The 25135-nt window shown below is 37.7% G+C and overlaps 1 protein-coding gene across 1 annotated transcript in view; it reads right to left on the bottom strand.

The window, feature by feature from the left end:
• Window positions 1-19742, bottom strand: part of ahr2 (aryl hydrocarbon receptor 2) — a 59236-nt gene extending 39494 nt beyond the window's left edge. Inside the window, exons 1-2 of the mRNA XM_084117415.1 lie at window positions 19403-19742; window positions 9146-9333 (exon numbers count right to left, since the gene is read on the bottom strand). Coding sequence (XP_083973541.1) covers window positions 9146-9333; window positions 19403-19461 — 247 coding nt within the window. The 5' untranslated portion in view covers window positions 19462-19742. The remainder of the gene's footprint in view (window positions 1-9145; window positions 9334-19402) is intronic.
• Between the last annotated feature and the right edge of the window lie 5393 nt (window positions 19743-25135).

The following is a 25135-nucleotide window of genomic DNA, read 5'->3' as shown; positions in this document are numbered from 1 at the left end:
AACTGTAGAAATGTACTATAGCAAAGGTGACTACCAATATGGTATTTTTGGGGAGAAATACTGCATAGACTATTAAAGCCCTTACAAATTAGTATGTACCATGGTACTGGAATTCACGACTATGTTTAAAAATTGTACTCTATAGTACTTCCAAAATACCATGGTATTACCAAAGTACTGTGGTAATACCATAGTATTTTAGACATGCACAATGGCAGTGTTCTTGAGATGTACCATGGGGTACCCTATAAAAATCATATACCATGTTATGGTATTCCAAGTTACTTGAACGAATTCAATAAACTACAGTTTTGATATGATCAATGTCCAAAAACAATATCAACAACAAATCTTAAAGCAAATACCAGAGTATGGTGGTTATTATGCAAGACTACTATGGTAAACTTTCATAAGGCTAAGGGTTAACCACCCTACATTTTTGGTTTAGCCATTTCCTATTCGTTAGCATTTCAGTTAGCAAAAATGACTGATAGCATGGAGATGACTCATGATTTTTCTTCCCCTACCCCACCTCAAGTCAGCCACTTCCCTACTAACCTTGGCTCACATCTACTGGAACGAGCCCAAATCTGCTGTGTGGCGTCGTGTTTTAGCGGGAAAAACCATGAAAATCACAGCATGAGGCAAGGAGTAGCCGCAAGCCAGCAAAAGGCTTAGCCGCTAACATCTGGTGGCAGAACTACACTGACTCTTGTGCCCAGTGATTCATGCTTGAGTCTCATGCACACTATGAAGAAAACAAGCTGTTTTGGTGCCATGCACAACATACCACACGATTGAAATTACTGCTCTTGGTCTGCTTGATACATTCTGTTTGAAGAGCGCTACAACCTGGAATTATGAGATTACTCATCATTGCTAGCACATTAATCACTTCTTCACACTGTCACGGAATAGGGATATCAGACGTGCTGGTAGTTTGGTATGAAATCAATGCTAAATGCTAAAAAATGTAATAAAATAATGTGCAATAAATGCTAAAAAAATAGCAATACAACCTTTATATTGTGTTTGTATTTTAATTTAATTTGTTCATTTTTTTTTACCAATATAAATTAATATAAAATTGATATTATTTTTGATTTATAAACAAAATATTTATTAAATAAGAAATTAATTTATTTAATGTAAATACACTCTCAAATGTGTTTAAGTTTATATAAATCTAAATAAATGTTACAATTATTAAATAAATATATATTAAAAGTATGAACTAAAAACTATATTTGCTTTTATGGTATAAACGTGTATCAAGAATGAAGAAATTTAACTGGTACTGGTATCTGCTAGTGATTTTTTCTTTTCTTTTTTTTGTATAATGACAACCCAATCACAGATGTTTTCGCTTTCTCCCCATGACTATTTCATTTATTTCTAGTGACTACAGGCATTATGGTACCTCGCTTTCCAACCTTCTCTCTCAAAAGCAAGTAAGATGTCATGCTGGCTCTTTATCATTCTTGGGCCTGTCTCCACTTGAGTAGCCAAGTTCTGTGTTTTGACTGAGATGATGTTAAAAGCTCCGTCTTGTGTTGCTGATAGGCATGCTTGTTGATGCTATCGCCACCTCAAGTGTAGGGGAACACTGCAGCACTTGTTTTCGTGTGATGAGCCTGCGAGAGCCCTTTTGAATTAGCACTGCAGCTTTACTATTTCGCTTTTTTTTAGTGGGTGTAAAAACAGTGTGTTTCAACCACATGTGGTTGTGAATTGCTAGACAGGCACAAAAAGTTGCCATGTTTGCGAGTCATGCTTTAGAAAGACGTGCATCTAAACAATTGCCACAAAAGAGAAACGTTGTGAATTTGAATGATGAAAAAGCTGGTTTCATATTAGTGGGCGACCTGGTTTGCATAGGAGAGCTACTGGGTAACAGAGGTTACGTGTGCCAGGATATAAATAGAGACAGCATCATCTGAATGAGAATTACCTTAGGCAACACAGCTACAAAGAGCCTTATTACGATGGTATTTCAGATGAGTGTCTCAGGAGCATAGCCTTGTCAAAGAGATGTCTATGTGTGTCTCCGTAAGCGTTTAACAGGTGAAAAAAACTTGGGGTGAAAAAGCTTAAAAAGCTTAATGCTCTGAGCTAGGTATGTTAGCAATGCTGCACATAAGTGGTGCTATCAGAAATCCATTGGCATAAGCACTAGTTTGGCAACTAGGTATCAAGTTGAATCACTATGTAGCTATTGAATCCTGACGTATGTATATGCACCCCATAAAGAAATCAAAAAAGAGGAATAATATATTTATAAAATATATTTTTTTTATACAATATATATATATATATATATATATATATACAAATTTTCAAAGATGAATATATTGCTAAAGTTGCTAAAAATCAGGCCTGTAGTCCTGAAAAAACAAGATAAATGCATTTCTCTCTTGAATTAGTACATCAAAGTAACAGGGCGTAATGTAAACCTGTGCATGTACAAGCTCAGAATTAAGACCCCTGCTGGGATTGTTGTTCTGCGGTGAGACTAATGACTAAATGTTCACATCAAAGGGCAAAAAAAGAGAGACCGACCAACGTACGCTCTCGCATTCAGAGACGCGGCAGAACAAAAAATTGTGCAGTTGAAGTGTGGGAGTGAGAGGGGCTTTCGTCTTTCCTCTCTCTGTTCCAAAGCCTCTGGTGTTAGTCTCTACTTTCTCATGCCAGCACAAATATTGATGTTCCGAGTCCATCTGTCTTGTCTCCCATCAACAAAAGAAAGGGCAGGCGAACTCTTCTAACCAAGGACAATAGGAGACAGAAAAAAACCCCAAAACAAATAAGGGCAGGGAAAACAAAACCTCAAGCAGGACAATAATGAATGCTGCTTTCATGCCTTTAAAAAATATAATCATAATACTTAAATCAGGTGTTAGCACTGGAGGTACAACTAGAGTTGACAGGCCTCAGGAATACTGAGGTTTAGAAAAGACGGAAGCATTTTTGTTCCATTGTCTTGGCTGCTTGGGCATTCCGTCTGTCATAAACGAGGAAAGAAGGAAAACAGAAACCAAAGTTTTTACAACCCCTTACATTCCTCAAGCAAAACTCAAGAAACCTACTCAGCAGTTGAAGGTTAAAAAAGCAAAAGCTTAACACAATCTGCTTTCACTGCGATTACAATCTGACCTCAGTCTTTAGCTTACAATTGAAAATGAACCATTTCTCAAAGTTATCTGATAAAAAGGGGCATCTCTCTAAAGAGAGGTTGTCCTTTTATACGAGGACTAACCAGCATGAGCAATCAAAAGACTAGTGTTCAAGTTCAAGATTGACCAAAAACTGTCCAAACATTTCCAAAAGGATGCCCCTTCGTGTCACAGAAAGTCCTTAATTGGCCAATTAAGACAAAAAAGAAAGAAGGAATGATGATAAACATGACTTGACATCACGTTGAACAAAATAATACAACACTTGTGGTCTTGCGGAAGACTCATTTTCCCACTCAAGTAACATTTAAATTTCATGATGCTAAAATCGTCTGTGTAGTTTGCCACCTCTGAAATGGGACACATCCTAAACACTGTAGACATCTGAAGGGGAAGAAAAAGAGTTGATGGATAAAGCCACCAAGGTTCCACCCAAGTAGAACAATTGAGTGTGTTATGGGAAAGATAAAAAAGAGATGAGTTCCCACTTCTTTAAAAGGCAGATTTAATGAGAGAGACCCCAAGTGGTCTGAGGCCTCCACTACCTGCAGAGCCCCCATGGCGTGCCGGAATGCCTCAGGGCTCAGAGCACTAACCCTTCCCTCCCTCAGCCCTACCACCCTCACCCTGCCATCTATTTACCGTCAGGAACGTGGCGATCTCTACTTAGATAAGACTCAGAAAATGCAGTTCAGAAAAACAGACTGAGAGAGAACGCAACGAAATTTGCAGCAAGAACGAGGGTGAGGCTAAACGCTTTGAACAGGGTAGAGTAGTGTTCTCAAACGTACTGGTACCAGTCGGTACTTAAAAAAGTTGACAGTACCAGCATTTCTGCAGTACCGGTAGTACAGAGTACCAGGTATATTCGGTGCCTGCTTAATGACGCTGCTTTCAAACAGTCTTACTCATGTTTGTTTGAGCGCTCTCTGAGCGTCAAAGGTCTCTTTGCGTGTTTTTACAAGTGTTCAGCACTGTAGCCAATTGGGCTGGACCCGAATATTCAAATATTCGTTCGGTGGGTTGGTATTCGAGTTTCAATTTTGGGATTCGAATATTCGTGTTTTTTTTTGTGCGTGTGTTTTTTCGCACACCTGGCACCCCCCTCGAAATGGTTCTCATTTGCGCTTGAATATGTGTACACTATAAAATCTGGCGAAATACAATACTCTTTTTTACAATTATCTTATATAGCCTAGCCGTTTTTAATAGGATGGACAGTTGAAGGAACCCAACCTCGTTATACTGTAGATATATTTGCTTCTTCTTAGCCTATTAAAGTGTTCCCTGCAACTGGATTACTATTCTCTGTCTAGAGCGCACAACTGCTTGAGCTTGTATGGACAGAAGCGCATACATGAGTATTTTGGTAAGCTGCGTTGCTTTGACATTGTGGAAAATAGAATAATAGAAACAAAATGTATTAGCCTTTTTACCCATTATTATCAATCTAAATTAATCTACTGCGAAATATAGGAGCTTGTTAAAACACAAACATGAGATTTTACTGGGACTTCATGTCACGTTTATTGAAATGTGAGCTGCGCTAATTGAGCTAGCCACCCTAACGTTACCTTGTTCCATTTAGCCTATTACAGTTTGTTTTATTCTATATAAGGGAATTCATTTAATTTTATTTCAACTTAAACCTCCATTTTGAAACCGACGCGAGTGTTTATTTGAGCACTTCCATCAGTGAAACACCACACTACAGCCAGTAAAACACTGAAATAAATATCAGTAAATATTGGTAACCTAAATAATATAAGAAAGTCACATATTATTTAAAAACATTTATTTTATATTTCCCGACAAAGATGCGTCATATAGCCTACCGTTCTGTGCTTTGAGAGGGATGTGGGACATGAGCAGGAACATGACGACAGTCATTCTCATTTCTAATACCTTCATGTTTTTTTGTGCTGCCAGAGAAAGCGAAACTTAAATCCCAAGCGTGTGTGAAATGCGCTATGCAAATAAACTTGACACGCCTTACCATAATAAAAAGCACAAACTGTGTTAAATAGTGCAAGCAAAAAATTATCAGGCCTATTATATTAAATTTTTTACTGTGGTTAAGTAGAAAAAAAACTGATAGTGGCCTATCAGTGGTGCTAGTTAGAAAGTTAGTCAGAACACCGTTGAAAACGTAAAATTTTTTGTTCTGTCCAACGCACAGCGTACGCTGGCGAATCCTTTCATTATAACCAACGAAGTGTAAACACAATGTCAATAAGAGATTCATTGTATAATTAGGACCACTTTTTTATTATAACGGGAGTTTTCGCGAGAGTGCAGAAATCTCTTTGTTGATGCTTGAAACAAAATGCTTTGTTCATGACCCTTTCACAATCTGAATACAAGTTTTTCATGCTGCTAAGTACACTGCAAAGTTTCTGGATTGACAACCACATTTAAATGCATGATTGAATCAGAAACTGCAATGATTGACAGTGATAACCACAATTTTTGCTCTGGTACTGAAATTGGCATCATGAACTGAAATTTTGGTACCGTGACAACCCTAGGGTAGAGGCATAAAAACTTGTTTAAACATTGAAAGGGCAAAGATGAAGAAATGAGTAACAATGAACCATTATTTCCAGGACTCTTTCTGTCTCTCTCTCTTTCCATCATACTCTGGGCGCCGCAAAAGTAGTTTTGAAGCCAACTGATTCATCCCTAAGGTCAAATCTTAGCTAGACCAATGACACACCACATTACACTTCAGACAAGGACCATTCTATGTAGCGACTCCTCCAGACCTGACCCTCATCAATACACAACGGTGCCCTGGCCCCAGTGCATGCTGGGAACGCAGTTCATACAATGTCCCATTTGTGCATCTCACCGTGGGATCGAATCTTGTGGTTTTTCTCAGTGCAACCTTCTGGATCCTTCCATCTCCCTCTGTCTCTACGGTTTCAGATGATGGGAGGACGTCAACAGAGGATCCATTCTCTGCAAAGGCGGTGTCTGACCTGCTAGAAGTCAGACGTGGAGGAATCCGTAGCCCTGGGCACGCCTCTCTGCATTTCACAGCTAGTGACGAAAATAGACAAGCTGATAAAGGAGTTACTGTACTCGTAGCTTTGATCCAATTAATACTGTTGCAGAGGGATTGAAAATAGCTTGGACTGGGCCACTTCAAGCTCCACTGTACTACACAAAAATGCTTGAGAGTTCCCAAGACGTTATTTCCTGATATTACAGTAATTAATTATGGAGAGTGAAGTAAATGACCCAGCCCCTACCCAAATGTAAATTCTTTTGACAGAGAGGCAGAGAAAACTGGACCTCACGACGCAGATAAGAAGTTAAAAACAACATAGCAATGCCGGAAAGGGTAGGATGGGGGCAATGAAGGAAATAGGGCACTTGTCTAGCACCTCTGTTTGGATATGTCTACCACATGCTCCCAATTTGTCGCTCATCTATTTTGCTTGCTTTCTCAAGGAACCTGTGAAATGACACAGTTTTACCGCAATACCTTGTGTTTCCTGTCTGTCACAGTTTATTTATGGTGCATATACTGCAGAAACATCAGACATGGTGTCTACTTGTAGGGCCTCATGTCGCCCTCATTTCTCTGCTTCACACTTGTGGTTCCTAGGGACAGTGCACACAAGCAAATGCATAGAGACACGTTTTATTTGATCTTTTAAGAGCGACAAGTGCTCTGCGCAGCTGTGAATCTTGTGGGCAGGTCAAAAATAACCTCTCTTTTTGTGGACCGTCTTCTTCATCCTTAGCTCTCTTTTCCTGCGCTGTCTCGTTCTCACTCGCTTTTCTACTCTCCCCCAAATACCGGTTTCTAATTGCTGCTATTTTAGTAGAACAATAAAAGGAAGCTTAGCTGGGGGCACCAGGCTGGCACATTTGGTGCTCTGTCATGCCTTTGGTGGTCCGTTTGTTTGGAGGGCCGATTTCAAATGAAAAATGTAAAACGGAGGTGGAGAAGGATGGAAAAGACTTGATGAATTTCCACACAATGCATGGCCAGTTCTTCAAAGGAAAAGGAAGTTCGAGTCTGGCAGTGAAATTATGACAGGCCGGAGACCTTTGAAATGACACTAGGTAAGACCTTCTGTCCTGCAAAAACACCCTTCTCTAAACTGGGTTATTAATGAGTCTCTCAAGTCCCCAAGCAGACTGGGCAAGTTCCCTGAACAAGGTAGGATGTTGCCAGGAACTCCACGTTGTCTGATTCAGCACTCTTAATGCCAAACCGTGCCTGTTTGTCTTTCTTGCCCTCTGATGGTGCCAAGATGACTCCCAAAATGTTTCTCATAAGGCCCTTTGTCTTTTCACAATGAAATTCTCTGCATGCACCTCATAGCTGCCACACTTATCATGTTCAAAAAACAAGATAACAGAGTCTAAGATAAAGAACTCTGACCTGAGACAAGTCTTCTTAAACAATGTACATGTTTTCAGAATTAATAATAATAATTAAAAAAAAAACTACAGCCACCATCAGGGGTTATGTTAGCAAAATATAATACTACATCCAGATTGTGTGTTAAAAACATGAGGGTATGTCTCGTCATTTTATAATCATCTAGAAATGATAGCAGAGGACAGCAACACATGTCCTCTGGGCTTTTTTCTTCCTGTGTACCTGTTTACCGAAGACAATGCAATGCCTATTTTTGACAGGTGGATAAGCCAGTCAAATTCAAATGCCACAATTGTTACAAAACAAATAAAATTATGACGTCCTACCAACTGGCCAGAACTGACTACATCTGCAAAACAGCTTTGTCCACTGCAAAATATCCTATTCTCAACTAGTATTTCTGTCTCATTGTTCATTTCAAATGTCTGAGAATCATTGATAATTTTTTTTTTTATCTTGTTTTAAGAATATTTAGAATTTTTTGACTAGCAAAACAAAGCAAAAATAAGTCATTAAAAATCATTAAGCTGTTTTACCTTCAACACCACTTCACAACCCAGACTAAAATTCAAAATCAATCATTTAATGACTAAATTTCTATGGAAAATAAACTGTTAGACAGACATTATGGATGGTCTTGTTCTGGGAACTTCTGATTTATCCTTCCGTTGAGAGGTTTCCCCTCTATATTATTCTTAGAAACTTGATTAATTCTATGAGAAGATCCTACGTCACTCCTTGCAAGGTCATGCTGAGATGTTTTTGTGAGCCTTTTCTAAAGACATGCAAACAAACAAGCATTTTTTGGCTGAAGATCTGAAGCCCTCAGAAACTCAAAAAGGTCTATGCATATTATTCCAAAGCCAGAAAAAAGTCGAATGAAAGAAAACACAGGCCTAGTTTATGATGTCAAGAAAGTTAAGGAACCCAAACAAGACTAGCATGTGATCTTTCAGCTGCCTTGTAAGTTTTCACAGAGATAATAAACATGTCAGCTGAAGTCACAAGTTTCTAGCACATCATCCATGTGACATGGACCTTCTGGTAAACTGTGCAAGCAAAACAAATTAATTTGAATTTTACTGAAGATGCTACATAAATTAATAAAGGTAGAATACCACTAAGGCTAAGACGGAATAATTCTGAGAAGCATTTTCACACATTTGGTCTGAAAAACATGAATCATGAAATCAAGGGTGATATGTGGAAGTGCAACAAACGCCACTTCCTCTGGCTTCATTTGCCTTTAACCTGGTAGAAAGGACCTCAATGATTGTGACAGTGAACTTATAAAATGAATTAATTTAACTAAAATTCATTGGAAAGCAATGATTAATCAGTGACCGTTCATCTGAGTGGAAGTTTAACATTTAGCACACATATTCTGACTCACTACTAAGCAGTAATACTTGCACAAGTTTCAGTCCTGCTTGTGACATCCTCTGATCCTTTTCCCCCTTGTTCACATCATTTCCTGTCTTCTCATTACTGTACTTAAAGTCAGTTGGTTCTTAACAAACACATTTGAGGATTTAGGGCTGCCTAAAATAAGACTAAGTCGTGATCTCACCATTGAAGAAGCTCTTAACTTTCAGGTATCCAACACTTAGTCGAAGCACTGACAGTTTGTCCAGCCGTGCACGGATGTCTTCTGAGAAGGGAAGAAGGTTGGTCAGCTTGTCCAATTCACCGTTCAGCCGGTCTCTGTGCCGCTTGGATGGGTTGGATTTGATACCATCGGGTGGTGGTGGTTTGGGTCTGGAGGAAAAGGAAATAATTTGGGTTAAACTGCTTGCTATGGACTGTGATGCTACTTTGGACAGCCATTATTCTTGTGGCATCTAGTTGTTTACATATCTTAAGGAATGCAGGTGACCTTATTGTTTGGAAAATGTCCAAAAGGAAGAATTCAAGAAGATGAAAGCCTACAAAGAAAGAGTGTCTGTGTATAATACACAAAGGATAAAAACAATTCACAACTGGTTTATCATATGTTTTGGTACAAAGCTACCTATAAATATGTATAAATAGGGGTTCGGGCAGACTCAGGAGCTTTGAGACAGTGTGATATGTGAACATTTCTTAGATATTCAACCTCAGTATTTTGATACCGAGTTGATACTAAATTAAAACAAAGACAGCAGTCATTTTGCATTATTTCGGTAGCTGAACAATGTCTTGAGTCACATTGGCTTCTTTTGAATGCTGGCTTGTAACATGCAAAATGTTTAGCAAACAAGTTTTTTTTTTGTTTGCTGTACAATGTAACCATCAGGCTTTGTAGATTTAACATTTTAAATGTCAAATCAGAAATGTAAAAAAACCCAAAAAACAGTTTTACTGATTCCGTACTACATCAACAGTATATCCTCTATTAAGAAACCCATTATCTAAGCTTGAGGACTCTTACTGGAATCATGGCCATCAAAACTATGTCTGTAACTCAAACTCATACAGCCTTTTCATTGCCTGCCAGGCCAGAAGACTAAGAGCGGTAACTCTAGCCATCCGAGCCGGACCCTAATTATGTTTTCCCAGAAAGAAAGTAAAACTAGCCTCCGAAAAAAGAGCCTGTGGGGACAAAAGAGCGCGTTCAGCCCCTTCCTTCCCCTTCAGCCCTGTGCTCCAGCTCTCTAGAATGACATGGAAGGGCTCGTCATTGTTGGCGCCGCATTGATTCACCTACTATTTCATTTCTCAGGAGATTCTGTTCTTTAGAATGGTCTTTATCGGTGATCTCTGAGCTAGATGCGTCAGTTTACAGTCAAAATTTACTCAAATGTCTTCAAAATTAAACTTCAACCTTCAGTCTTATCTAAAACCATTTATCCATTTTTGGATCGCCAAATGGATGTTTTTCAGGGCCCGTTGGCCCCTGACTGAACAACCCATCACTTGTCTAATCATGCAGCATTCATGCTAATGTCAATTCATGGGTCGTTTACACGACACCGTTTTCAACTAAAAACGGAAAACTTATGTGTTTCGGCCGTTCATTTACACGACTACGTTTTGGGGGCCTAAAAATGCAAACTTTTGAAAACGGGTTTCAAAGTGCAAGTGTTTGAAAACGATCCCATTATTGTCTATATGCTTAAATATGCGTATGTGCGCAGTCTTTCTTTACAAAGTGACATCGCCAACTATTGGCCTGGCAGCAGAACACATCGTTTTAGTCGTTTTCGCAGATCCGTGTAAATGGGGATCATTTTCATAACGTTGTCATCTGTACAAAGAAAAAGCTTTACCATTTTTAGTACATTGCTGTCGTGTAAACGTACCCTCAGTTTGCCTGGATTATTATTCCCTTGTAAATGCATTTATGTCACCTCTTTGCCGCATTACAAAGTGTTTAAATGCATCAATATAATTATTGATGTAATTATTTAATTTAAATGTTTCCAATTGGAATCTCAATATGCCTGTCAACAGTCCTGTATGGAGTTACATAATATGATATCTATATCATTTACACATATAATTGCAAATTAAAAGTCCATGTAAAAGCTATTTAATTTTTTTAAATAATAAAAACATAATAAAGAAAACATTATTTTTATAAACATTGATATGTATGTCAAGACAAGACAAACGGACAATAAATAAACAAATAATAACAACAATTATTTGTCTTAAAAAAGCCTATATAAAAGTTAATAAATTAATAATAAATAAATAAAACATTTAATAATAAGGCCAGTGACCAATCTCCAGACCAAGTAAATATATTCGAGTCTTGAAAATTAAAAACACATGGTGACAATAAAGCAAGGTCATAGAAGTCTATGTGGATCCATCATGATGGTCAAATAATCTTTTAAAGCCCAGCATCACAGCAAAGTCTCTTTTGCATAGCTAAACTACCTGTACCAACAGACCAACTAACCGTAACTGCCTACTGGCAATCACGTTGTATTAGTCTATTGTCCATGATTGTTTGTTCTGAAACTCCTATCGCGGGAAATAGAGTTTCAACACTCCTCATGAATTACATCTGATCCAGTGACTGGAGTTCTGATCATGTGGACCTCCCAACATTTACTGTGGTTGCTGAGGAATTCTTTTTATATTGAAGACATCACTCAAGAGGGAACATCTGAAATCTTTCATTCTTCCTCCTATCCTCTCGTGTACAAGTGTTTCAGGCCAATCACATGAGGTATGACATCATGACTGTTTTCCTTTAGCAGGTCCTAACATGCAAAAGAGTTTCTCATGCTGCCTACAATACACGGAGGACCATCTGAAGACTCGTCTCTTTGTGCTTGTTTTCTTTTAATACACATCTCTCAGTGTATTTCGCTCACTCATTGCTTCTCATACAACTGATTCTTTATTTTCCCTCTCTTTCCTTTGAAACTTGGTGCTCGACCTGAAAACTCAAGCACTGGAAAGACAGTTTCATAAAGTTTGCAGTCATTGTTGCACAGCAGCTTTTTTCCGTCTCCATGTAATGCATTCACTCGAAGGGTTTACTGAGGACACCGTGAAGGAACAATCTGAAGGCATTCGGCAATCTATCTTGAGAAAAAAATTTTTCCACGTCCTTGTTACTAGTCAGTTGTGCGTAGATATACTAGTCAAAAGTTTGGACCAATTTCTAGTTTTTTTATTTTCCACATATCAGAATAATAGTAAATATCACAAATTTAGCATGGGAATTATGTAGAAACCAAAAACATTTAAAAATGATCTCAAACAACTGAATAAAACACTAATAAATAATAATAAATTACACATAGATCATGCTTTGAAGATCATAAAAAACAAATTCAGTCAAGTGTGTCCAAACTTTTGATGGTAGTGTTTTTAACGGATGAAAACTGATTTGAGATCTGCAAGAAAAAGGCGAATTCAGCCAAAAGTGGTTGTGTTCCACCCGATAACCTCAGCTGAGCTCAACCACATCTGGTTTGGATCAAGAACTCAAGTTGCAGAAAAAAAAAAGAACAGAACGAAATAAAATAATAAAATGTAAATCTATTTATATCAAGTTCAAGTTCATTTATTAATACACTAAATTTCAAATCAGCCACAAGGCTGACCAAAGTGCTGTACAGAAAGCCACAGTAAATGGATGGATGTGCTTTTTTGGGCTTCAAAAAACAAAAAATTATTCACTCCCATTATTAAGCTTGGAAGAGTCAGGATATTTTTTAACTCCAATCCAGTTTGGCTTAAAGAAGAAAGCCATATACACCTAGGATGGCTTGAGGGGGGTGTAAATGATGGGATCATTTTTATTTTTGGGTGAACAAACCCTTTAATAGACAGAGTAGAGAGTACTGAACAGGAATCCACAATAATAATAAATAATAAACTATAATTACATAACAACACATCTGCTAAAAACCAATGGAGAAAATATAAGTTTTAAAAAGTAAATAGAGAAGGTGCCGATCTAATCTCTAAAGAAAGGTTATTCCATAACCTTGGCGCTACCACAGAGAAAACTCAACTCCCTCTTCATTTCAGTCTCGAGTGAGGGACTATAAGAAGTCTCTGATCGCTCGATCCTCTAGGAGGGATATAAGGAAGCAGCAGCTAATCTAAACAGTGGATTTTAAAATCAATTCTAAATTGGATAGGCATAGTGGATGAATAATACCAATAATATTCAACTTTAATTTTGATCTGCCTGCATTGACACCATTATATGAGAACTGAACTGAGCTGGACAATGACATCACTGTTTTCTCCAGAGCGGCTATATATATAAATGAACCAAATTAATGACTTTTTTACAACAAAAATGAACCATCACTGAATTTACTTAAGCTGGACTATTACGCTATTTTCTTCTAGATCTGCTGTACAGCAGAAACAAACTTTGTTGCATTATTTTCCTGTTATCACTGTAAAGCTGCTTTGAAACAATCTGTACTGTAAAAAGCACTATATAAGCCTGCCTGTGTCTCACTCTGTGGTCTGTGTGGGTCCTAACACCCCAGTATAGTGACAGGGACACTATTCTGTCAAAAAGCGCCGTCCTTCGGATGAGACGTTAAACCAAGGTCCTGACTGTCTGTGGCCATTAAAAATCCCAGGATGTCCTTCGAAAAAGCGTAGGGGTGTAACCCCGGCAATCTTGGCCAAATTTGCCCATTGGCCTCTATCCATCATGGCTTCCTAATCATCCCCATTTATACTGTTTGGCTTCATCACTCTGTCTCCTCTCCACCAATAAGCTGGTGTGTGGTGGGCATGCTGAGAGCAGTATAAAAACGCATTACCATTCTGATACATCGACTTGTAGACGAGCCTGTATAATTCACTCTTCCACTTATTCTTCTGAAGTAGTTTCTGGTTCAAACATATATGACTGAATTAAATCAATATTTCCTTGCCATCGTGTAGCGTATACCACAGTAAAGTTGAGTGAGTGAATCAGGTATTTTGAGCTGGTGTAAGTGAGTGGAGGCAGGGCTAATTTGCATATTCATGGCTCTGTGTATACTAAATGAAGCAAGGGTGTAGAGTAACATTCAAGCTATTTTAAGGCAGATTCTGGTCTAAATTTCAGTTATACAATTACAGCTAAGAAAAGATTTTAACATTTTCATGTCTATATCATCTAGCCCTAAGGTCAATAGGTACGAATTCAAGTTCTGTCACAAACTTTATCTGACCAAGCGGAGATGCATCACCATGGAGTGTCTGCTTTCCTCATTCCTTCCTCGAGACAAGACTTGTGGGTATTTGAAGTGACGGACAGGCTGAAACTCTAGTCTGTGAGGGAGTGACTTTCTGCACTGGTGCTGACCCAAATTTCTTTCAGTACACATCAAAGCTCAGTATCAATGTACCCGAGCTTCTGAGCCAGAAATACCCATCTCATCTCAGTGCACATCAACACAGTAAACATGCCTTTTCTAAAGCACTTTGTCAGGGTGCAAACTGCCTTACATCACGACTGGAGGCGGGACCATCATGTGAGCAATTAACAAACCAGCTGATCTTCATTTACAGAATTCTATTTGTAAATGAAGATCTAGGTTGTGAACAATTCAAATTGACGGCCCTAATGACCGCAGAGTTTAGGCCCATTTTTTAAACGGGTTGTGCTAAAGCCAATAAATTCAACTACAATATTTGGGCAATTAAAACACCATAAATGGGATAATTCTACAAAGAAGTTACCATTCTGTCACCGTTTACTTACTCGAATGACTCGAAACAAAAGATGTTTTCAAAATTACCTCAGGGTTTCTTGCCATGCGACAAACCTAAAAAAGAAGATATTTTGAAGAATGTTGTCCATACAATGAAAGTCAGTGGGGTGTAATGTTGTTTTGGACCCCATTTACTTTCATTGTGTGGGGAAAAAAAAGGCGAAACATTCTTAAAATGCCAATAAAGAACCTTTATTTTTAAGAGCATATATTCAGGTTGGTCCATCTGCTTATTAACACAAAAATCAGGTCAAATCACCTTGCATTTTGAACTTGAAGGAACTTCCAATTTGTTACATGCCGGTACTTGCTGCATTACTTTTCCTAACAATTTCAATGCCATGCTGACTTTCTTAATGCGCCACGAGAAGCTGAAAGAAGTAGGGTGAGGTTAGCCTGTTCATTACTTGCTCTTAAGTTTTTGATATTAAACTGTTAGTTTTAGACTAGATTTTGGGGCCTGGAAATTTTTTTCTATTAAGAAATAAATTTTAGTCAGCGAGGCTGCATAACTTTTCCCAGCAATTTCAATGTCTTTCTCAGCCTGCCGTGAGATGCTGAAAACTTCCAGCTGAAGATCCAACTGCAAGTTTTCAGCAGAAGGGTGAGGTTAGCCGGTTCATTACTTGCGCCTATGTTTTTGTTTTCGCATAGATTAGAAGTGAGGAAATCTAGACAAGGTTCTTTAGGGAGAGAGAAAGAGAGAGCGTGGTTCTACTGTTCTACAGCATTCCAACTTCCAGCAACGGCGGTGTGAAGCTAGGAGTCTGGTTACACTCCCTCTCAATACCTTCTTTGTGTCAGATGCAGTCTTTGGTCGCTCCAGCGCCTCGCCACCCTACTGGCTTGTTTTAACGTCTATCAGCACGCTAAAACACACACTGCAGTTCCAGCTCCAGTAAGCAGCTATTCTGAAGCGTGGACATACCATGCAAAGGTCGTCCATCCCCTGCGCCAAAGATGGGGTAATAAACACATAACCCGGTGGGTGGGCTTGACGGTGCTGTCAACAGGTATGGGGCTCTGTGTGCCAATGCCTTTTAATGCGCGTGTTTGCAGGCCAAATACATTGGGTGCACATCAACAAGCATAAATTCTCAGACAAATCCCTCCTGTCCATCAACTTAAGTGATATAAATCGGTAGGACGCATTTAAACTAATAACAAAACAGCTGAAAATAAACAGTCACACCTTAGAGTACATTAGTGTTTATGTAACAGAATAACTTTAGTATACTGTAAAAATGTTGTTACTTTAAAGTGCCTCTCTGACCTGATCTGACACTTACTTTTATTAGTGTGACCAACACACAGCATTTTTTTAGTGAATTTTGTGTAAACATTGCGTAAAATAAGGGTTCGTTTTGATTTAAGCTATTTTGCATACATCTCTGAGGTCAATAAATTGAATATGTATGGTGCCATTATTTTAGAGCAATATCGAAATGTTTTAAACATGTTCGAAAACAGATATGCAGAACTATTTTTATAACGGTTTTATTTTGTTCAAATTTGACAATAATAATAATAATAATAATAATATTATTAATAATACATTATAGATATTTTAATAAAAAAATATTACTAGTTGTTGTGATATAAATGAAAACACAAGTGTACAAAATGTGCAACAACTGCTTATTTGTACCCTGATATTGATGAATTATCGATCTACTTTTAACTGCATTTTAACATTATATCAGCCAGTGGCCACCTTTTCGTCTAAATTAGTCATAAAAATAAAACATTGGTTACAAACAATATTTAATAACTTGCTTGATTTGACTAGTTAGTAATACGATTGGTAATAAACTGCATAGAAAAAATTAAGTTATGTGAACTTGACAATTCCACAATTTTTTTCAACTACGTATGAAGTTTATTTACTTAATTTTGAGGCAACGGGCTTCCTCACTTTTTTAAGGTAAAGGGATAGTTCACCCAAAAATGAAAATTAGCCCATGATTGATTCACCCTGAAGCCACCATAGGTGTATATGACATTCTTCTTTCAGACGAATACAATCGGAGTTATAACCTATTAAAAAATTTCCTGGCTCTTCCAAGCTTGATAATGGGAGTGAATGGCTGTTTGACTTGGAAGTCCATTAAAGCGCTAGCCTGGCAAGCCAGACCTACATCAAGATGTTAGGTCTGGAAACTCACCATAGACACGGCTCAATCCGAGGGGCGGGATAAACGGCTGTCTTTCAAATTCCCTCTGCACGCAATAGGACAGCGCTTAAACCAACCAGAGCGTTTTCCCAACAGCGGAGCTTAGTTGATAGATTCAACTTTTGCCATATCTGGCCGGCAAAACGACGAACACATCTTCCTTTTTTTAAGAATGACTTAAGTGCCGTTCTTTGCTCTTTTCTCAAAGAAAAACTTAACTCCAAGTCCTCCAGAGTCGCGACCAAAGCCGATTCGAAAGACCGTTGTTCTCCAGCAGCCGTCATTCTTTGTTTTCAAGTGGCAGGCGTCGCAACTCTGTCGTCATATGTTAAGCCCGCCCCCGCCTACTCTATACACGACGTGATTGGCCTGACCCAATTTAGGTTTTTGCAGCTAGAAGGTCTATTGAGAGTTGCTAGACCCACCTGGCTGCGAAATACATTTTGCTGCCGCTAGGGTGCGTCTAGATTTCTAGGCTATTAAAGCGCATCTATTCATGATTAAAGTGCTCGACGCGGCTCTGCGGGGGTTAATAAAGGCCTTCTGAAGTGAAGAGCGATTTACGCCAAAAGAGTAACCCTTGAACTTGACGCACAACGTAATGACGGCAATTGACGCCTCTCGCAGTTCAAACAAACAGGGATGGGCAACCGTGTTCGTCATCACGTTGTGCATCAAGTTTAAGGGTTACTCTTTTAAGTTTGCTTTTGTTTTTTTTACTATTACTATTATTATTAATTTTTTCTTTTTTCTTTCCCCGCCCTCTATCCCAACTCATTGTAGAATTAGATACTTACTGGTTGATCCACAATCCGGAACAGATGGTGGCGGTAATGCACCAATAAGATGGATGCCAACCGTCGTTAAAAAAAATATGGTTTTAAATATGGATATTTTTCTTACACGAACGCATCGCTTCACTTCAGAAGACCTTTATTAACCCCTGCAGAGCCGTGTCGCGCACTTTAATCATGAATAGATGCGCTTTAATGGACTTCCGAAGTCAAACAGCCATTCACTTACATTATCTATCTTGGAAGAGCCAGGAAATTTTTTAATATACCTCCAATTGTATTCATCTGAAAGAAGAATGTCATATACACCTAGGATGACTTAAGGGTGAGTAAATCATGGGTTAATTTTCATTTTTGGGTGAACTATCCATTTAAGTCAACTGATCACATTTTTACGTGTACTTAATATGAAACTCTTTTGTGGATATGCTTGTAAACACATTTTGTTAGCAACCCTGCTATTGTAATCCATTATATTTGCATGCAATATGTGTAACATGAACAGTGTAAATGTAAAGTGAGAAAGCTCTAGATAAAGAAAAGGAAAGTTATTGTCCAAGAAGTGATACAAATAGCCTTATACCCTGCAACAGAAGTTATGCACAGAACTAAATCAGATGCATTAAGCATATATTCCTGATCCCATAAAGTCATTGTCTAAGACAATTCCATTTTTGTCCTATGAAACTATCTGCAAAATCATGAAATTAAAGCATCTGCAAGCTCCTTCAACAGCTCAAAGGCGTGCTTTGGATTTCCAGCCAGTTCTACCACAGTTGCGTAAGAGTTTGCGTGACTTAAAAATATGTTAATTTGAGGAGGGGGAGCGAGCAAAGAAGAAAAAAAAAAATCTGTGTTCTCATGATGTGAAAAAAGACTATATCAGATTACAATAACATACTCCCCCCGGCTCACCCCTCCCTCGTGTAAGCATCGCGTGAGAGCGCCGCCAACTCTCAACTTGATTATGATTAATACAAGAGTACTATTTCCATGCCAGACCCAGAACTATACACACCAAGCCCGAATCTTAAGGTGCCCCGACCCATACAGAACTGGGTCAAATTCAGACTCTCTTTTGTTTGCGATGCAATAGACGATATATGTTTTCATCATTATACAACAACTTCGTATACAGCCATCAAAACTTTGCGCAATAATTGTCATTTCTACTCAATTTTATGACTCCAGAGTCTTCGATTCAATTCAAAGTGGCAGTAAACAAATTAGTTGTGACTTTGACAGTACACTTAGCCTGTTTTACTAAGCAGAAATTTAAGTTTAAGTTTTCAATTGTATTTGTTATATGTTTGTTTATTGTTTTTACAGTAAATTAAACTGTACTGAGATTCATTAAAAAGTTTGAAATCACCCCAGGGAGATGAAAAAATCCACTTTATAGACTACACACACACACATAGGCTATATATATATATATATATATAAAATCCCTTTCTATTTGAAACGCAAGCAATTCCAATTGTAATTTTAAGATGTAATATCCATATATGATTAACTGAACTAGAATTTGCTAAATATAACACACTCCATTCTACTGTCAAAATGTTATTGTGAAACATTAGCCTACATAGCAGCTCGAATTATTGCTACATTGTATCAATAACCTTGATGCACGAGACTCGAGCGCGCTTTGAACTTGAACATGAGAGTCCCCACAAAGACTTACATTTTCTGAACGGGCTTCTTCCGTTTCTTGGCCGCATAGATACCAATACCCCCCGACATGGTTGTCTGGTGTCTCTGAGAAGTGTTTAAAATATGACTAGCATGTAAAATCCCCTCAGTTTCCCCTCAGTTTCCTTTAACTGTCGATGAAAGTCTGAGTTATTCAGGTAAATCCTCTCACATGACCATAAACAAGAGGCGAATATTTCCCGTCCAAATGTAATTCCTGTCAGCGGCAGTTCTTCACACCAAGTGCAGGTTAAAATGAACGCGAAAAGTTTCCGAAAGTTTTCATCCTCTACTGCGAATGGCAATGGCGTGAGCTGAACAAATTTTCCTTCTTCCTTTTTTGTTTTTTTCGACCTGTCATTCTCTAGTGGCTCCACACAGCTCTTGTAGGCAGCTGACTGGCTGCGATTTCTGAGCGTCGACCAACCAGAAGCGTTAGAACGATAGGCAGGTAAGCTGGACGCTTTGTGATTGGTTGGAAAAGTCTTCAGGAAATCGTAAACACAGGGGCCGCTCTTAAGGTGGACCGGAGAAATACAAGCAGCATTGCACCCTCATTCGGCTGCACTATGGTACAGTTGCAGTGTTGTTTAGTGCATCGTTGTTATTATTGTTTTATATACATTTATTGCAGAAAGAAATTGTGTATTATAAAACACAAAATCCAGACAAAATCTAACTATTAGTGGTGTATTTGCCTATTAACTTAATTAGTGACAATTTAATGTAAACACTAAAATAATGCGATAAAACCGATATGATGTGTTTTACTGCTTTTCATGTTTATTGTAGTTACTGTTGATGTTGGCCTGCAAGTATTTACACACTTTGCCACACCTAAAATGTCTGAATGTCATAACATTACATAACACAGCCTAAACCGTAGTACAAGAGCACCTTTCAAACAAAATAGGCTATATGACAAAATAAGTTGGTTTATTATGATAAAACTATAGATATACTGTTCAAAATGAAGACAAACAGTATTGTGACACTTTTGTCTTGTTGTGAAATGGTCTGGATCATGTCCACAGCTAATGTGATGAACTACACCCATGTGAACTTGAGGGGAACTGACTTCATACATCCCCTAAAATCATCTTGGGACCAGTTGATTACAAGCTATTACAAAAAGAAGGAGAGTTCTGGGAAAACTCTAGCAGGATTTTTTGTTTGCAGATTTTGTTGTCTAATGCAGTGACATTCAAATATTTTAAGTGCAGCTAAAGTGTTCAAATACATTTTGCCACCATGCTTTCCCCCCTCATGCTTAAATTTGAATTAAATCATGCACCATTTAGAAAGATACAAATCTGTTGTTTCACTGTATAGAACAGGAATAACATGTGACTGACTGTGTTAGTGGAATGATTCAGTCACACAAACGCTTTCTTCATCCATTCCCGGTTCCTCACATGACAAGATTATGATCCAAGCTTATGGTCATACAGTATATTGTATAGAAACTTTAGAAAATTACATTTTCAGTAATTTGGGACAAGTTCACATTTTTGCATTCAAATCAGTAAATACACGCATATATATATATATATATATATATATATATATATATATATAAAAAACAGATTGTAGGCCAATAACTTGTAATAGAATTATAAAAAAAAAATCTAAATATATTTACAAAACTCATCTCTGGTTAATTTCAGTCTTATTACTATTTTTATAAATATTATATTATTATAAAAAATATTTTTAATTTATACATATTTATTACATCATTATAAATAATATATTAATAAATAAATATTATGTATTATTATTATTATTATTACTATAGGTATGCACACAAATAAATACTTATATACAAATATACAAAAAAAGAATTCAACAGAATATAATAATAATATATTTAATTATTTGTAATATGTAATATAATTATTTACTTCTATTTAATTTGTTTATATTTATATTTTTATATATATATTTTATTTATTTATTGTATTTATTTATGATAATAATAATTTTAACATTTTCTGTAGAAAATGTGAGTGATTCTTACCTGGCCTCAACTATTCTAGGGCGTTCTGGTGGTTGCCAGGGTGTTGCTATGCAGCTGGCTCAGGTCCTTTCATCAAAGTAAGTCTATGAGATTTTTTCACTCTGTTTTATAGTCCCCTAGGACAAAAGCCGTAATTTAATCACTTAGAAAAGTAACCATACCTCTCTCTATAACAAACAGAGTGATTTGAGGTATCACTCATCTGTTTGTAGCACAAACGTAAAGGATGAGCTACGAATCAAAGTTGAATTCACACCACTAAAAAGCTTTAAATAGGCTGAACTTAAATTGTTAAATTAGACCTCATACGGTCCAGGTTTATAAACTTCATCTGTAAAGTTAAAGTTAATCTGTCAGTTTAGGTAAGCAGATAAGATGTGCCTCAGGCCTGCTTTCCCACATTTGATTTCCTTGCTTTCTAATACCTCTCTCATTGTGTGGGTGTGTGTGTGTGTGTGTGTGTTGCGGACGTGTCAGTAATAGTGTCTACAGTCATGCTCTATCAGGTTTCTATATCTTCACCTCTGGTATTGTTTTTTAGCCCAACGTTTTACAACCAAAAAACAGGAAATGCATACAGACTTATCTAAACACACACACACACACACACAGAGAGAGAGAGAATATTTGGCATATTTTCAAAGTAAAACAATGCCCGTATTTTCAATAATTTAACAGAAAAAAAGCCCCTGCAATCAAGGCCTATTACTTTTTGAACATGGACCAAGAATGTAAAAGCAAAGGCATAAATGTGTCTCTCGGAAAATGACCAAATTTAAAATCCACTATTTTTATTGCTCATTATTAAGGAGAGTAATATGCTGTAACTTTTACAAATCGATCGGTCTGGTAAACAATAAAACAGGTGAAAAATCCCTGGCATTGAAGGAGGGACCCAAGCCATATCTAGGAACCAGAGAAATCAGAGAAACCCTAAGAAATGGCCTAGCAACCACCCAGAACACCTTAGCAACTACCTGAAAACCTCCTAGCACAATAGCAACCTCATAGCAACACATTAAAAAGCATCCACACCTAGAAACCACCAGTAGCAACCACATAGCCACATGATTAAAAACCTCTCGGAACACATTAGAAACTTAATAGCAACACATTAGCAAACTTTCACATATAACAAATCACCTACAGTAACAACATGAAAAAAAAAAAAAACCTTTCAGAACACTTTAGCAACCTCATAGCAACACTTTAAAAACCATATAACCAGATAGCAACATGCTAATAGCCTCTACGGACACATTAGGAACTTCGTAGTAACACACTGGTAAACTTCCACACCTAAACCTAGTCGTGTTTACAAGGTGCTTATAAGTCACTTTAGTTTTTAGTAAGCTGGTGGTGTACTTTCTCTTAATTAATTATACAAAAATACAGCAAGGTTGTATCCTTTTATAACAAGGAATGTGCATCAGGTGTGTTTTGCTTTGTTTTCAATTAATTTTATCGTTAAATATTGTATTGATATATTATAATGCTATCATATTTTGTGCAGGCAATTAGCTTACTTCACTGTAAATAGAAAAGCCTGACAATATCACTGATAAATACTTTTAAGTATTGTGGTATTCCACCATGTCTCTCACCCAACTCAACTTGAATGCACCATATATGTAAGCCGTCCGCCATATTGGAACAGTCAAAGTTTTGCCAAACTAACACAATACAACAAGACGAAGTTTAATGTTGTGTCAGCTAACACAACATTAAAAAGTTACCATAGTAAAAGTAAAAATATTAAAAAAGAACCATAGTAAAATCTGTAATTATTGAGTTAATAGCCTACATAAACACAAACCAGCACATTCTCACCTTTGAAAGGTTATCCCATTTCTTTGGGAATTTAAATCTCGGCGGTTTCACAATCAGAAGCTGCAATGTTGTGGCAACATTTATTCTTACTGTGAGTGACAACACTTTGAGCGTTCCAAGATGGCGGGTGCGCCGACATGTTTGAAGCGGTCGAACGTAGCATCTAGGCCTACTTATAGGCTACATATCTTTGCCTAAACCACCCAGAACACCACAGCAACAAACAAACACCTCTCAGAACACATTAGAAACCTCATAGCAACACATTAGCAACCATACACACCTAAAAATCACCTAGCAACATGCTAAAACCTCTTTGAACACGTTTAGCATTCCCCTAGCTATCATGATGATCGCGAGTTCAGCACAGACAAGCATTATTAAAATCTAGTTTTTTGTATAAATTAATCGTGAGTGTTTTTGTCAGCTAATATGGAAATTAAATCCCAATGTGCCACTTTTGTGTAAATATTAATTTAGCCCCTTTTCAATGTTTCCTCAAGAAAACAGTGGAGCAGCACGACGGCTCTTTGCCAGCGCGCGTGGGAGGTTTCCAGGCAGTGTTGCTCATTAGGTTCATGAGGTTTCTGCATGTTCGCACTGAATGACAGAGCTGTTTTCTGTTCCATAAGGAGCCGTATCGGACCTCCGTACACAGTTTACTCTGCGGCGATTTGTCAGCGTGGTGTTTGAAAGTCCAGTCATGCAGTGAGAGGGAAAATAGTGGCTGAAATGAACCAAGGATAAATCTTTAGACCGTGGGTGATTATCAGGAATGATGGACACATTCAAACGTTCAGAAGGTGACTTTTATGATCAAATGTTAAATACATATAAATTACAGCCCATTGAATTAATTAAATAGTAGATTTATTTAAATTAAAGTAATTTAGTCATTGAAAGTAATCTCTTAGGATTTTTTTTTAAGAATGTCAAAAAATATCACAATATTTGCTATGGTAATTAAAGTTTCTGCCCATTCTAAGAGTTATTGATTGGAACAATCTACAAACCCAAGTAGCCTATTAAACTTAGGCATGGGCTCGTTTGACACCCTAGCAACGTATGTCATCGCTTTATTTGTTTTAAACAGCAGACTTAATTTAGCAATTTCTGGGCATAATTTGGAGACAAGAGCATATGAACCGTTTTGACATGTTGCTTATATCACGCAGTACAAATGCCCGCCTCTCCGTACCCAAAACCATGTCGTCTGTGGATGAAAATCTGAAACAAGGACTGGTGGGACGTTGTCCTGCTCCACTTCACAGACGCTGAGTGAAAGGAGAATTTTAAAATGACGGGACACTCATTTATATGTCACTTTATTCAACAAGAAGAACAGCTCATTCAGCGCGTCATACATCATTGCACTATTTCAACATCATTGCACATGCGCAGTCCTTTCAGTTTCGTTTTTCAATACGATCAAGTGTTTACATGTTCTCTCGATCGGATTAGAAAAGGAATAAACCACCCCTTTCAATCCGATCTAAATTTCGTTCAAATTGAGCTCAATCGGATCGATTAAGGTGTTTACATGAAAGCTTTTCAGTCTGATTGAGCCGTCAATCCGGATTATTTGGTGGCATGTAAACGTAGCCAATGTGTGTAGTATGAAGTATGTACCACATTCGCCATGCTGTCATTATAATGTGACCTACCAGCGTCAGTTGCATCGCTTCACTGCCATTCAAAAATCCACTCCTGTGGCCTCATGGGATAGTAAAGTGTCCTTCAAAGGCACACTTCAGAATCTCACCGGAAGTAGTTCATCCGGGGACTTTTTGCCTACACTTTTATGAGTACTGTGAATTCAGACATATGCTTCTTTTGTCAGTATGTGATTTCAGATGCAGTCAATGCAATTGCGGG

Source organism: Abramis brama, assembly GCF_963993115.1.
Source record: "Abramis brama genome assembly, chromosome: 6".
Taxonomy (NCBI): domain Eukaryota; kingdom Metazoa; phylum Chordata; class Actinopteri; order Cypriniformes; family Leuciscidae; genus Abramis; species Abramis brama.
Note: the sequence above shows the minus strand (reverse complement) of the source record. Positions and strands in the feature narration are given on the sequence as shown.